The sequence below is a fragment of the Sander lucioperca genome, chromosome 1, assembly GCF_008315115.2.
Source record: "Sander lucioperca isolate FBNREF2018 chromosome 1, SLUC_FBN_1.2, whole genome shotgun sequence".
NCBI classification, from domain to species: domain Eukaryota; kingdom Metazoa; phylum Chordata; class Actinopteri; order Perciformes; family Percidae; genus Sander; species Sander lucioperca.
In genome coordinates this window covers 23,513,802-23,526,625 of record NC_050173.1, presented here as the reverse complement: position 1 = coordinate 23,526,625, position 12,824 = coordinate 23,513,802, and the positions used below count along the sequence as shown (strand labels likewise).

At 40.8% G+C, this 12,824-nt stretch overlaps 1 protein-coding gene across 2 annotated transcripts in view; it reads right to left on the bottom strand.

Moving 5' to 3' along the window:
- Positions 1-5,820: 5,820 nt before the first annotated feature.
- The window catches only part of oxsr1b (oxidative stress responsive kinase 1b), a 57,191-nt gene continuing 50,187 nt past the window's right edge, over positions 5,821-12,824 (bottom strand). For both annotated transcript variants that reach the window (XM_031281983.2, XM_036000972.1), the window contains exons 15-18: positions 10,568-10,620; positions 10,110-10,178; positions 9,233-9,297; positions 5,821-8,258 (exon numbers count right to left, since the gene is read on the bottom strand). In XM_031281983.2, the coding sequence (XP_031137843.1) occupies positions 8,184-8,258; positions 9,233-9,297; positions 10,110-10,178; positions 10,568-10,620 (262 nt within the window). In that variant the 3' untranslated portion in view covers positions 5,821-8,183. The remainder of the gene's footprint in view (positions 8,259-9,232; positions 9,298-10,109; positions 10,179-10,567; positions 10,621-12,824) is intronic.

Here is a 12,824-nt window from a genome sequence, read left to right as displayed (position 1 = left end):
GTGATGTGGTAGCGAAATACTGTAATAGAGATGACCAACCTGTTCTTCTGCGCGCGTGTGCGTGTCAGTGCATGATCCTGTCGTTACTACACAATCTTTGGTCAACACTGTGATTCTCTGATCAAGGCATGTCAACTCGATGAAACGGGACAGCAGCTGTTTTTTTGTTGTTGTTTTTTTTACTTTTTAACAGCAGCTGAATACGCGTGAGACAGGTAAGTGACATCAGAGGATGTTAGTGGACTGCTGCAATTCATTCATCCCCAGACATCATCTGACAAATAGCTCCTAGTTTCACTTGAGTGAATTAGCCTAGATAGCCAGCCAGCATACATTAGGCTACCTCCATTCAAACCATGGGCTGATTAACAGAAACCAGGGACTGGAAATGCTCTCTGTTCAATTTAACTTGTGTTAAGGTTGTAGGCTAAATCATTTTAATAAGTTAAAATGAAGCACCCCTATGTAGACTATTCTTATTTTTATTTGCAAGATTATCCTTACAGCCTATCAATTGACCCAGTGTTTACTTCCCAGACAGATAAAAATGAAAATATAGGCTACGCCGCAAAGGGAAGAGATACATACAGGAAAAGATGAGGAGACTGAGAGAAAAAGAGACAGAATGTCAATGTAAATTTTATAGCACCTATCATATTACGCAAACCCAAAGTGCTTTGTAAACATTAAAAACAGCATACACAATAAAACCAACAAAAACAAACTAGACATACAAGTGCGACCATAAAAATTCTCACACACACACGCAGACACACACAGGCCTGGATAAAAAATTAAAAAAATGAACGTGATGGAGATAAGAGAGGATGAGCATGATGTCCCTGTGCTGTTCAACACAGAGATATTTTGTTCCACACACACACACACACACACACAAAATTGTGCAAAAATGTGCTGTTTGAGAGATAATATATAAATTCAGATCCAAAATGATGCAAACACAAAGATTAAATAAAGAAGGTGTATATAATTTGACTAAATTATCTTTAGTACCCTTTGGCAGGAGAGACAAGTGGGGAGTCCGAGAGACAACTCAGTGAATACCAAGGGAGAGTGTGAATTTCCCTTTATTTAAACATTTTAATTAAACATTGTCAACATTCATTTTCAGGTGTTTCGTGATCGTTTTAGCCTCTTCGTATTTGCAGATTGTGGATCATTAATTGCAACATTTGACCTGATTCTCATGTATTACTGCTTGACAGATCATTTATGCAGTGCCCATGAGCTATTTTTATTAATAAGTTATCCAATTTTTGCTCCCCAAAATTCTTAAAATGCACATATTGCACATATCAGGGAAACCCCCAAATTCGTAAGTTTAGTCTTTGGACCTCAGTATTTTCTTAAACCGCTTGCATATGCCCATGATTACAACATGCCATGTCAGCGTTCCTCAGGCTGAAGTCCAGCTGTCGTGCAGCTTCCTGCTTTTAGAGCACTACTAGGGGCAGTTTTATCAAGCGAAGTCTGAACTTATAGAAAGTGTGTATGAAGGGCTCAGAAAGTCATATCACGCTCTTCAAAGTCTGAGTTGAGTGGATGTTTGGTCTTGATCTCCAAACCAGCAGCTTCTGTCTCTGATTGGTTACAAACATGTGGAGCCAGAAATCTTTTAAATATGGTGTCCCTGAAGTGCAAAACACAAGATTTCCCAAAACAAACAAAAACAACACAAAATGTTTTTTTCCAGCAGTGGATATACATGGCACAAAATACATTATAAATGACATCTATTTTTACAATCACCACTTGAAATGATGAAGGCACTTGCAGATGACAAGGCATTCCATGTCTTATCTACTCTTTGAGTCAAAAGTACACAGTATAATGTGATACATGAGAATAAATACCTGGAGGGTGTGAACCAAGGCAGAAACTGCCTAAAGGGTGCACACAGAAGAAAAACAAGCAGCTCACCATAGCCAACCTTTAAGTTAATGTATGTTATCTGAGAGGGAAATTGTAAAACATCCAATCAGAATTAAGCATGAGAAAGACAGCAGGCACCTACCTTTACAGGTTTGTAAGATGCTTTTTTTGGTTTTGAATTTGACTTCTGATGTGTAGCGCTGTTTTCCTTCCATTTTGGCAGTTAAAATGTTGCATCTCCAGGCCACCATATAAACCAGTTGAAAACACTTGAAGAGTTGTTAAATAACACAAGGTCATATGAAATGCAGACCATGCTGGTCTCGGAGGCCAAAAACCCCAAGGGTCCGACACAGGCATCTTTATGATTAAATAAGATGATGAGATTTGATACGATATTTGTTCTCCTTCTTTTCCTGAGATCAACATACAGTTATGCTCCCTTTTAAGGGAAAATTGTACTTAGAAGAAGATGTAACTTGGCGTATTTGGTAGATAAAGTGCCACTCCACTGATTAAATGGCCCTTTTTCCTCATTCAGCTTTTTCATTATCATTATTAAGTTTTCATTAATCTCGTATTGTCAAAATCTCCATAGCGCTGTGAAGTAAGGTCTGGCTACACCATAGATACATTCCAGGATAGGAAAAAAAAAAACACTCTGGGCTGTTTGCATTTCTTTAAACCAATCATAATCGTCTTGGGCGGCGCTAATCTCCGGACACAGTGACGTGGCTCTGCAAAATAGTTTTGGGAGGAACTTGTTTTGGAGGAACATTTAAACCCCGCAAAAGAAACCCCACTGACAGTATAAATTAATAAATAAATAAAGTCCCGAAAGAACCAAGCAGGCCTGCCTTGTTGCACGATCTAAATTGTCCTCAAAACTTGCCATTTTCAGCGTGTTGCTTGCTAGCTCAAAGCTAGCTTTGATGTCGTTTGTTGTTGTGTAGCAAAGGAATTTTGAGAATGGCAACACACAGAGAGCAGAAGGTGAGGGGCAAAGCCTCACATCACGTGCCGGAGGTCAGGCTTTATCCTGGAAATACTAGTCATGGGAAATACTAGTCATTCGTGGAAACGGTTGTATGTCGTCTTCTGTAACTGAAAGAGTTTTGTCGAAGCTAGGAAAGTAACCCCAAGTGATGTCATCAGGGTTATCTCGGCTTGGGCATAGTGACTACAAATTTACAGTAGAAAGTCTGTTACGAACTGCAGACACATTGGAGGTTGCGGCAGCACCCCCTATAGACAGCTTCAGTTTACTGCATCAAACAGATTTTTTTTTTGAGGAATTGGTGCCTAAATTTGTCTGACTTTCATATTTTCTTACAATATAAATAATATATGTAGGCTATCATAGCCTAGTGATGTGCTTGTCAGAAATGACATGCCTGTCCATGGGCATACGCAGGATTTAAAGGCCCTGACACACCAAGCCTACGGTCAGGGACTAGTGGCGACGAAGGCCGACTGTGGCGCCGGCCGTCGTCACCGAACACACCGCAGAGACTACGGCCGACGGCCAAGTACCACACAATATACCTACACTAGAAGTTATGTATATCTTGTACGTTTGCCATCTTATGGATAATGTGAAAAACAGATATTCCAATCGTTCGAACCTGTTTTTTAGAAGAAACATTCAAACGTCATTTTGGCCTTATGTTTACTGGATTAATCAGAGGAGATGAAAAATGAAAGGAGCCTTGTGTGTGCCTCGCACAGTGATTTCTTTGTTTTCCTCACTCTTGTTTTCAAGCTGAACAGCCAATCAGATGAATTGGCTGTTCGGTCAACGGCCGGATTTTTGGATTTAATAAATATTATTATATTTAAATGTTATACTTTATTAAATATTTGTGTTTTCATCAGTTTGGATTTGAATTCTAGAAATGTTTCTCAAACAGCAACATGAGCAGAATGTGTTAGTTTGTTTAGTTTTTGCAGATTTTAAAATGACAAATAGCACAAACATAATACAGCCTATGTTTATACTTATTCTAGGTGTTTGTGCTGTTAAATTGAGGCTATAGGTTCCACTGTAATAACCTAAGAACAAAATATCTCTGTGCTTAGTTTGAATTGTATCAGGTCAGTTTGTGATTGTGTTAAACAGCACAGAGACATCATGCTCATCCTATCCTGGGCACAGGAGGAAGTCTGCTCTTCCTCTCTCTTCTGCATCACATTCTGTCTCTTTTTCCTCTCAGTCTCCTCATCTTTTCCCGTATCTCTTCCCTTCCCGACGTAGTCTTCTCATTTGTGTTTGTCTGTGGGAAGAAAGTAAACACAGGGTCAATTAAGGATAATTGTGCAAATGAAAATAAGAATATATAGGGGTGCCTCATTTTAACTTGAATTTCAACACTTCACACAAATTCAATTCCAATCAGCCCATGGGATGAATGGATTGGCTAGTTAATTCACTCAAGTGGAACTAACTAGCCGGCATTATGGGTGAGAACTGTTTAACTCAGGGTGCTGGGGATGAATGAACTGCAGCAGTCTAACATCCTGTCTGACGTCACTTACCTGTATCACGCTTAGATTCAGCTGCTATCCCGTTTCCACCGTGTTGACCAAAGATTGTCAAGTAATGACAACATATTTGCACTGCACCACAAACACGCACGCGCGCGTGCAATGACGGCGATCAGAAGAACAGGTTGGTCATCTCTATTTCAATGTCTTCGCCGCCAGACCAAAGTTAGTTATTTTTATTTATTTTAGAACTTGTAAATAATACTGAGGTCCGTAACTTGGTGACCTTATGGTGGGAACACCATCAGCCGGCAACTCATTTAAAGGTTCAGCTGGCGACTTTAGCCCTAGGCTAGGCCTATATGGATTTTTGATTGTAGTAAAACAAATTTGATCAACACGTTGCGATTGACTGTAGCCTACATTTTACGACCACTATATTTCTCAGCTTTCAAACAATGCTAGCATCATGACAGAGAAATGATCCTATCAGTCCCACACGCGCGCTCAGCTGAGAGGCAGCATGTCCTGATTAGAGAGTGATGAATCTTCATTGTTCGACAAATATTATCCGCCCCCCCCCCCACTAACCACAAAATAGTTCCAATGTCCTATAGGGACTAAAAGTCAGAATATCTTTAAAAGATTTCTCTTAAAAGTGCTATATACCCCTTTATTGTTTAGAAAGCTTTAAAATAGCTATACATAAGGAATTCGCCTACTGTAAAGAAATATATCATATGCAACGAGACAGAGAGAGAGAGAGAGAGAGAGAGAGAGAGAGAGAGAGAGAGAGAGAGAAAATGCACAGCATAAGGGTGACGATCATGTATATAAAGCCAAAATGGCAACTTACCTAAAATTGCTCTGGAGTCAGTTCAGTAGGTGACTGGTTCTCGCTGTCCTATTCATTTTTATAAACATTTAATTATTTACAGAAACAAGTTACACAAAATGACACATGGTACTGCTAATTAAAACAAATGAGGGGCACTAAGAGGAAGCTGATATGCTCATATTTTATTGATTAAAAATAATCAAGAGAAACATGCTTAAAACTCCAAAATGATCAAAAATAGAGCAAAATGAAATAATGAAAAAAAAAAAAAAAAAAAACAATAACAGGTGGAAAATTTAAATATATCACAGCCTTGATAAGTTATTGCCCGGACAAAAGGGATTTTTGCCGGTCATCTGTTCAGTTTCTACAGCTTTGTTAGACTACATGTAAGCCAGACAGAATAGACTGAGAAAAGGAAGAGAAAGGATGAGAACAAAGCCATTAGATCTTCAACTCCGTTAGAAGCAGGGCTCAATATACGCAACACACACATACAGTACATACATACATCTCACACACACATATCCTGTGTGACTTAACCAGGAGATTGGCACCAAATACTGCAGTTTAGAAACGTAAGAGTAACATTGGGTTACTGACTTTGTGGCGAACACAGGCTCGACACACCTGTATATCTTTATTTCAGTTATCTTCACTTGTAACAAGAACTACATTTCAAAGACACTGATAAATCTGAACCAAAACCTCGACAGAAAAAAAGAAATACACTTGGTCGTTTTCAATTTAAGGCTAGCATAAAATAAAAAGATTTCCTCTCAACATTTTATCTGCAAGCAAAAAATGCATTCATTTTCATTCAATATGGCATCGGTTAGGTTTATGATGACATCACATCACCAAATTAAACAGTAAAACCTTGCTGGCGTTTCAGATGTACACATTAGAGCAGTATTAAATGAACCTCCCACTGCCAAATGCACATTCATTATTAAACCATGTCACTAATGCACTAAAAACATCCAGAGTGTAGGTTGTAAGGATGTGACTGGACTGATAACGGCCTTTTTCACTCAAAATCCAAAACACGTCTGATCTTTCTAAATATCTACAATCATAGCGGAGCTTTTTCAAAACTGTGGGACGTAAAATCTTCATTTTAGTCATTTACAATGACTAACAAGTGATAAAGCAGCTGGATGACTTCAATGTGGGTTCAAATAAGTGCTAGGGAACTAAGGGAACAGCCTCCACTTGGTATTATTAAAAGTTGGAGACAAATTAACGGTTACTTGGCTCAAAATTGGGGAAATTTAAGGTGGCATTAAGCAGTGCATCAGGAGACCTGTGGCTCCACGGTAAAATATATTCAAACTTTTCAAAAGGCAAAAAGTGAAAAGCTGAAAATGTTTAAATTTAAATAAGAGTCATAAATGCCAGAGTAACTGGCTGTATGTCCCGCAAAATGAATTCAAAGTCAAATGTGCAGTGCAGTCGTCTTCCTTCACACAGCAACCCACAATCGTGTCATAGGACAGAAAGAAAGGACAAGAGTGAAACACCCAGTATAAAAACAAATCAAAGCCAAATATTATGACTTACACACTAGAGGTTAAATCAAGTACTTATGTTTCATACACATAAACAAAAATGCACCTAAGTCTTTTCGAATTTGAGAAATTGATTCCAAACAGACCAACTAATACCAACAGACAGGCACATGTGCTCATACAATTTCAGCCGTCGTCAAACTTTTTACTTTACAAATATTTCAACAAATAATCAAGTTTGAAAGACCTCAGGCCAGTGTCTTGTGTGAAATGAGCGGAGGCAAATTTGGCAATGGTAAAAATGAAAGAATCTTGCACTCCTTTTTTCTAACCATCTAAGTTATAGTAGTTGTAAAACAAACCAGCTTACCTCTTTTATCAGGACATTTTCCTTTCTAATAATGCTGGTTGTATCAGCACTTTAAAAAAGGACCACACTGGCAATATTCGTTATTTTTCTTATTGTCTTATTGTTGCCCAAAAACTATTGAAACTACATTATTGAGCTACACTGTTGCACTGGGGGACATCTCCCTGTTCATGATTAACATGGGTGCTGTAGTTTATTTTGAGTCCATTTGTGTAAAAACTCACTAGAGCACCAAATGTGTACACAGCTAAGAATAGTCCAACAAATGTACTATTTGCTTCTGTTTAAATAACATTTGATAAAGACTACAGTGGCCAGTTGTTTCAGCAAATTATTTTTCCTTTAAAAAAATGTAACTATATATCTGTAACCTCTACAGTGACAGACCAAAACATTGTTGGTTTTGGTCTTTCCATTGTATTTGTTGACAATTAAAAAACAAAACAAAAAAAACAATAAAAGTAGCCTTATCCTTCAAAGATTGTTACTGTTGGGAATGTTCACATCCTTCTGAAAAAGTAACATTACATGTGTTGAGTACAGAAGTGTATCTAAAATTTAATTAGTAAGCTGCATCTTACCTCCTCTCAAAATGAAGTAAAAAGTGTGACGTGAGCAACTGAAACCACATTCCAGACAACATAATGCTCCATATGGTAAGTGGGGAATCCCCCCCCCCAAAAAACATGCATTCAGTAGTTCTGATGAATATAAGGCATTGTTATACTTATCAGGATTCAAGGGTGTTAGTTTAGATTGTGCAAATGCATCACATATTAGAGAAAAACAAAATAACAGAATGAGGGAGACCATGTAAGTTAAAACTGTTTGTTGCAGATACTTGCATTCTTCTACATTTACGCTGTAAACTTTTTGAGTGATTCTTATACTGTAACTGTACGCTCTGATACTTCAGCCAACCACAATATTCAACGAGGCGGAGTTGTATAATCCTATGGGTGACAAAAGGATACTGTCTTCTTTGGCAGTAGTGGTTTCTTTACAGCCATAGAAAGAAATAATGCATTTAACTATTTTTTATTTTCACATTTTTTAGGCAAGTCACGGTCCCAAGTAGTACAACAGTTTAACTAATGCTGAGCTGAGCAAAGCCCATCAATTTGATGTCATCTGGTATTTCAGACCCCTCGGTTCCAGAGGCCTGTGAAAATAAGAGGGAAGAATAAAAAGCCTGTGAAGAAGAAGACTCCATGCCGAGTTTGCTAGCTACACGCAGGTTTCAAAACTGTTGAAAAAATCTGCTTTGCAAATATTTTTTGAATGACACTCAAAGATACATGATCTAAACAGAAATGTTTGTTTACAAGAAAACTCCATATGGCACTTTTAAGCAACTTAGGGCATTACAATAAAAGGCACATATCTTATACAGCAATGTTTTCTAGAAATATCAATGTTCAGTTCAGTTCAATTTTATTTATATAGCACGTTTAAAAACAACCATATGTGGCTGGGTTAGCTCAGTTGGTAGAGAAGGTGCACATATATAGAGGTTTGTTCCTCGACGCAGAAGGTCCAGGGTTCGATTCCGACCTGTGACGATTTTCCTGCATGTCTTCCCCCTCTCATATCTAACTATCCTATCTATTAAAGGCAGAAATGCCCAAAAGGTTTGGAGCAGCTACTGCAAAGGCTCGGTCACCTTTATTTTTTAACCTGGATCTGGGCACATTGAGTGCTGTCTTGTCTCGTCTTAAAACAGCCTGTTCATCGTTTTAACATACTAATACTGAATGAACAATAACTACACAGACAGGGGAAGATAGAGAAATGACATAGCTATTCAAATTTGATGTGTGTGTTTACAGATAAAGACAAAGATGATTAATATGATGTCTAGTTCATTCACCATGTCTGCCATATTCTGTCAAAACATATACTTTAGCTTATCTATTTTAAGGTGCTCCATCACATCCCTCAACTAGTATGACTGGGCCTTTGTGGGCTTTTCCAGTTCAATAATTGCTCCTCTATGTAACAGGCTTGGTATAAAAAGTTGTACAGTACTACTCATTTAGATTTAATAAAACTACAATCCCAAAAAAAAAAAAAATGTAGATCAGTGATTTATTAGAAACAACTACTATCGTTTACAGATGAAGGTGTAGCACTCACCAGTTTGAAAGTGACATTTTTATTGCCTTGGGGTTCATCAACTATTTTCTGCAAATTTGCAGCAACTGAAAAAAAGACAATGTTTCAGCCAATGAAAACACACAAAAATGTGTATGTGCTGTGTATGTTCAGAAAGAGAGGGAAATGTGAGACAATGTGAGATGGGAAAAATGACCGAATACTGCACTGTGAGCTTTTTTTAGTATATGATCCACAGAGCAGACTGATCTCAATAAGTGGCGTATGTATGACACGCCAATTTATATGCCATTTTGGCGTGTTTTCAAGACACATAATCGCTTTTTAGCGTGTTTTAACGCTGTTTGGCCTCCATTGGCTTACATTACCTTGCGATTGCGTGTCAATTTACGCCGTAGCGAGCAGTATGAAAGGGCGAAAATCTGCGTAGGGAGGTTGGTCGGGGTGGTGAATGGGTCAAACACAGGACTTTCACCAGGGATCATGTCCCGCGTGTCACGTTTCCTTCGTGTCCCGCGTGTCAGGTTTCCTAAATTCAACCGTCGCTTTGTTCTTTTCCTAAACCCAACTGGTTCTTCTTTTCCTAAACCCAACTGGTTCTTCTTTTCCTAAACCCAACCCGCGTGTCACATTTCCTAAACCCAACTGTAGCTTTCTTCTTTTCCTAAACCCAACCGGTTCTTCTTTTCCTAAACCCAACCCGTCCACTGTATACGGCGCTCAAAATGCGTACAGATAACATGCCACTTGGCTTTAGAAAGTGGCGTGCATGTTTACGCGAAGTCATGATATCACATTGCACAGAGTGTTTAACCTTCAGGTACAGTAACTATTCTAGGAATAAAACACAATGTGTGTAGGGACAGAGGAATGTTTTTGTTTAGTTTTTATCACTGACCTATTACTAAGTCCCTCCCGTCCACCAGGCCTGCTGACACCAGCTCCTGGGACACACCATCTGCTGTGTCTGAAAAGTCAAAGCATAAGAGACCAACTGTCACAGGTGGACAAAAATCTTTATTTAAAGAGAAAAGAAAACATTTCCACAACAGCTGGTTTCTCTTACGGTTTTGGGAAAAATACACTGACAACTGCACTCCTTAAAAAAAAAACAAGCAGAGCTGTGTTTCTGCACCTTGTTCTCAGTGGTGAGAAATATTGAAATGAGCTGCTTTTGCTTTTTTTTTATTTTATTTTGGCTGCTGTGATGGAAAGCTGATGCAGCAAAATAAATTTAACAAAACACCAGGTATAAAGTGTCAGTTTCCCTTACTGATTACCCAAAATGTGGCATCCGCAGTGAAGACGTCAACATTTTATTAACTACTTGGTGATTAATACAGAAACTCCACTTACCTCTCCCTGGCATAAATTCAAAGCGGATGTCATTTAGCTCCTTTTTTGAATTTCTAAAGAGATGAAAGAAAGAAAGAGCAGCTCAGAGGAGTGAAGTGTATCACTTGTTTGTTACAGCTACATAACAGAAGTGATGGAACTTAGACTAGGGCTGTGCAATTAAAACCGAATAATCGAGTAAAAAGATTATTTTGTACATTACGTTTTGCGAGTAGAATGCTTACTGTCTTGTGTTCTGAATAGGAAAAGTATTAAGGGGAATTTCACAGCTCTAGGTGTTTTCACTGTTGATTTAACTTTTTTTAAGTTAATAATTGCAACATCTTTCCAAAAGTCAATGAGTAATCGTGTTAAATAATCAGGATTTCAATATTGACCAAAATAATCGTGATTATGATATATTTACTTAGACTGACAATTCACCTAAGTCAAAGCCAATTAAACTAACATTTTGGGAATAAAAGCACAATGTTTGACAAATGTGAGACTTAAAAAAGAGATCCATCGGGGGTTACTTAGACTGACAATTCACCTCCTCTCCTGGAACCATCACCTTATCGTGGTGGAGAGGTTTGTGTGTCCCTATGAACCTGAGGGCTGTGTTGTCTGGAGCTTTGTGCTCCTGGTAGGGTCTCCCAAGGCAAAGTGGTCTCAGGTGAGGGGCCAGACAAAGAATGGTTCAAAAACCCTATGAGTGACCGAGGAAGAGATGGAGTGACCCTGCCCGGAGGAAGCCCGGGGCCCCCATCTGGAGCCAGGCCCAGATGGAGGGCTCGTCAGCGAGCGTCTGGTGGCCGGGTTTGCCACGGAGCCCGGCCGGGCACAGCCCGAAAAAGCTACGTGGCATCCATCTCTCCATCCCATGGGCCCACCACCTGTGGGAGGAACCGCTGGGGTCGGGTGCGCTGCCACATGGGTGGCAGTGAAGGTCAGGGGCCTCGACGGACCAGACCCGGGCAGCAGACGCTGGCTCTGGGGACGTGGAATGTCACCTCTCTGTGGGGGAAGGAGCCGGAACTGGTGCGGGAGGTGGAGCGCTACCGGTTAGATCTGGTGGGGCTTACCTCTACGCACAGTCTCGGTTCTGGAACCATACTCCTGGATAGGGGTTGGACTCTTTTCTTCTCCGGAGTTGCCCAGGGTGTGAGGCGCCGGGCGGGTGTGGGGATACTCACAAGCCCCCGGCTGAGCGCCGCTACGTTGGAGTTTACCCCGGTGGACGAGAGGGTCGCCTCCCTACGCCTGCGGGTTGTGGGGGGGAAAACTCTGACTGTTGTTTGTGCATATGCACCAAACAAGAGTTCGGAGTATTCGGCCTTCTTGGAGACCTTGAGTGGAGTCCTATATGGGGCTCCAGTGGGGGACTCTATAGTTCTGCTGGGGGACTTCAACGCGCACGTGGGCAATGATGGAGACACATGGAGAGGCGTGATTGGGAGGAACGGCCTCCCTGATCTAAACCAGAGTGGTTGTTTGTTGTTGGACTTCTGTGCTAGTCATGGATTGTCTATAACGAACACCATGTTCGAACATAGGGATGCTCATAAGTGTACTTGGTACCAGAGCACCCTAGGCCAAAGGTCAATGATCGATTTTATAATCGTTTCATCTGATCTGAGGCCGTATGTTTTGGACACTCGGGTGAAGAGAGGGGCAGAGCTGTCAACCGATCACCATCTGGTGGTGAGTTGGGTCAGAGGGTGGGGGAAGACTCTGGACAGACCTGGTAAGCCCAAACGGGTAGTGCGGGTAAATTAGGAACGTCTGGAGGAGGCCCCTGTCCGACAGACTTTCAACTCACACCTCCGGTGGAGCTTTTCGTGCATCTCTGTGGAGGCTGGGGGCATTGAACCCGAGTGGACAATGTTCAAAGTTTCCATTGCTGAAGCTGCGGCGAGGAGCTGTGGTCTTAGGGTCTTAGGTGCCTCAAGGGGCGGTAACCCACGAACACCGTGGTGGACACCGGTGGTCAGGGAAGCCGTCCGACTGAAGAAGGAGTCTTTCTGGGATATGTTATCCCAGAGGACTCCGGAGGCAGTGGCAAGGTACCGAAGGGCTGCAGCCTCTGCTGTGAAAGAGGCAAAGCAGCGGGTGTGGGAGAAGTTCGGAGAAGACATGGAGAAGGACTTTCGGTCGGCACCAAGGTGCTTCTGGAAAACCGTTCGCCACCTCAGGAGGGGGAAGCGGGGAACCATCCAAGCTGTGTACAGTAAGGATGGGACGCTGTTGACCTCAACTGAGGAGGTAATAGGGCGGT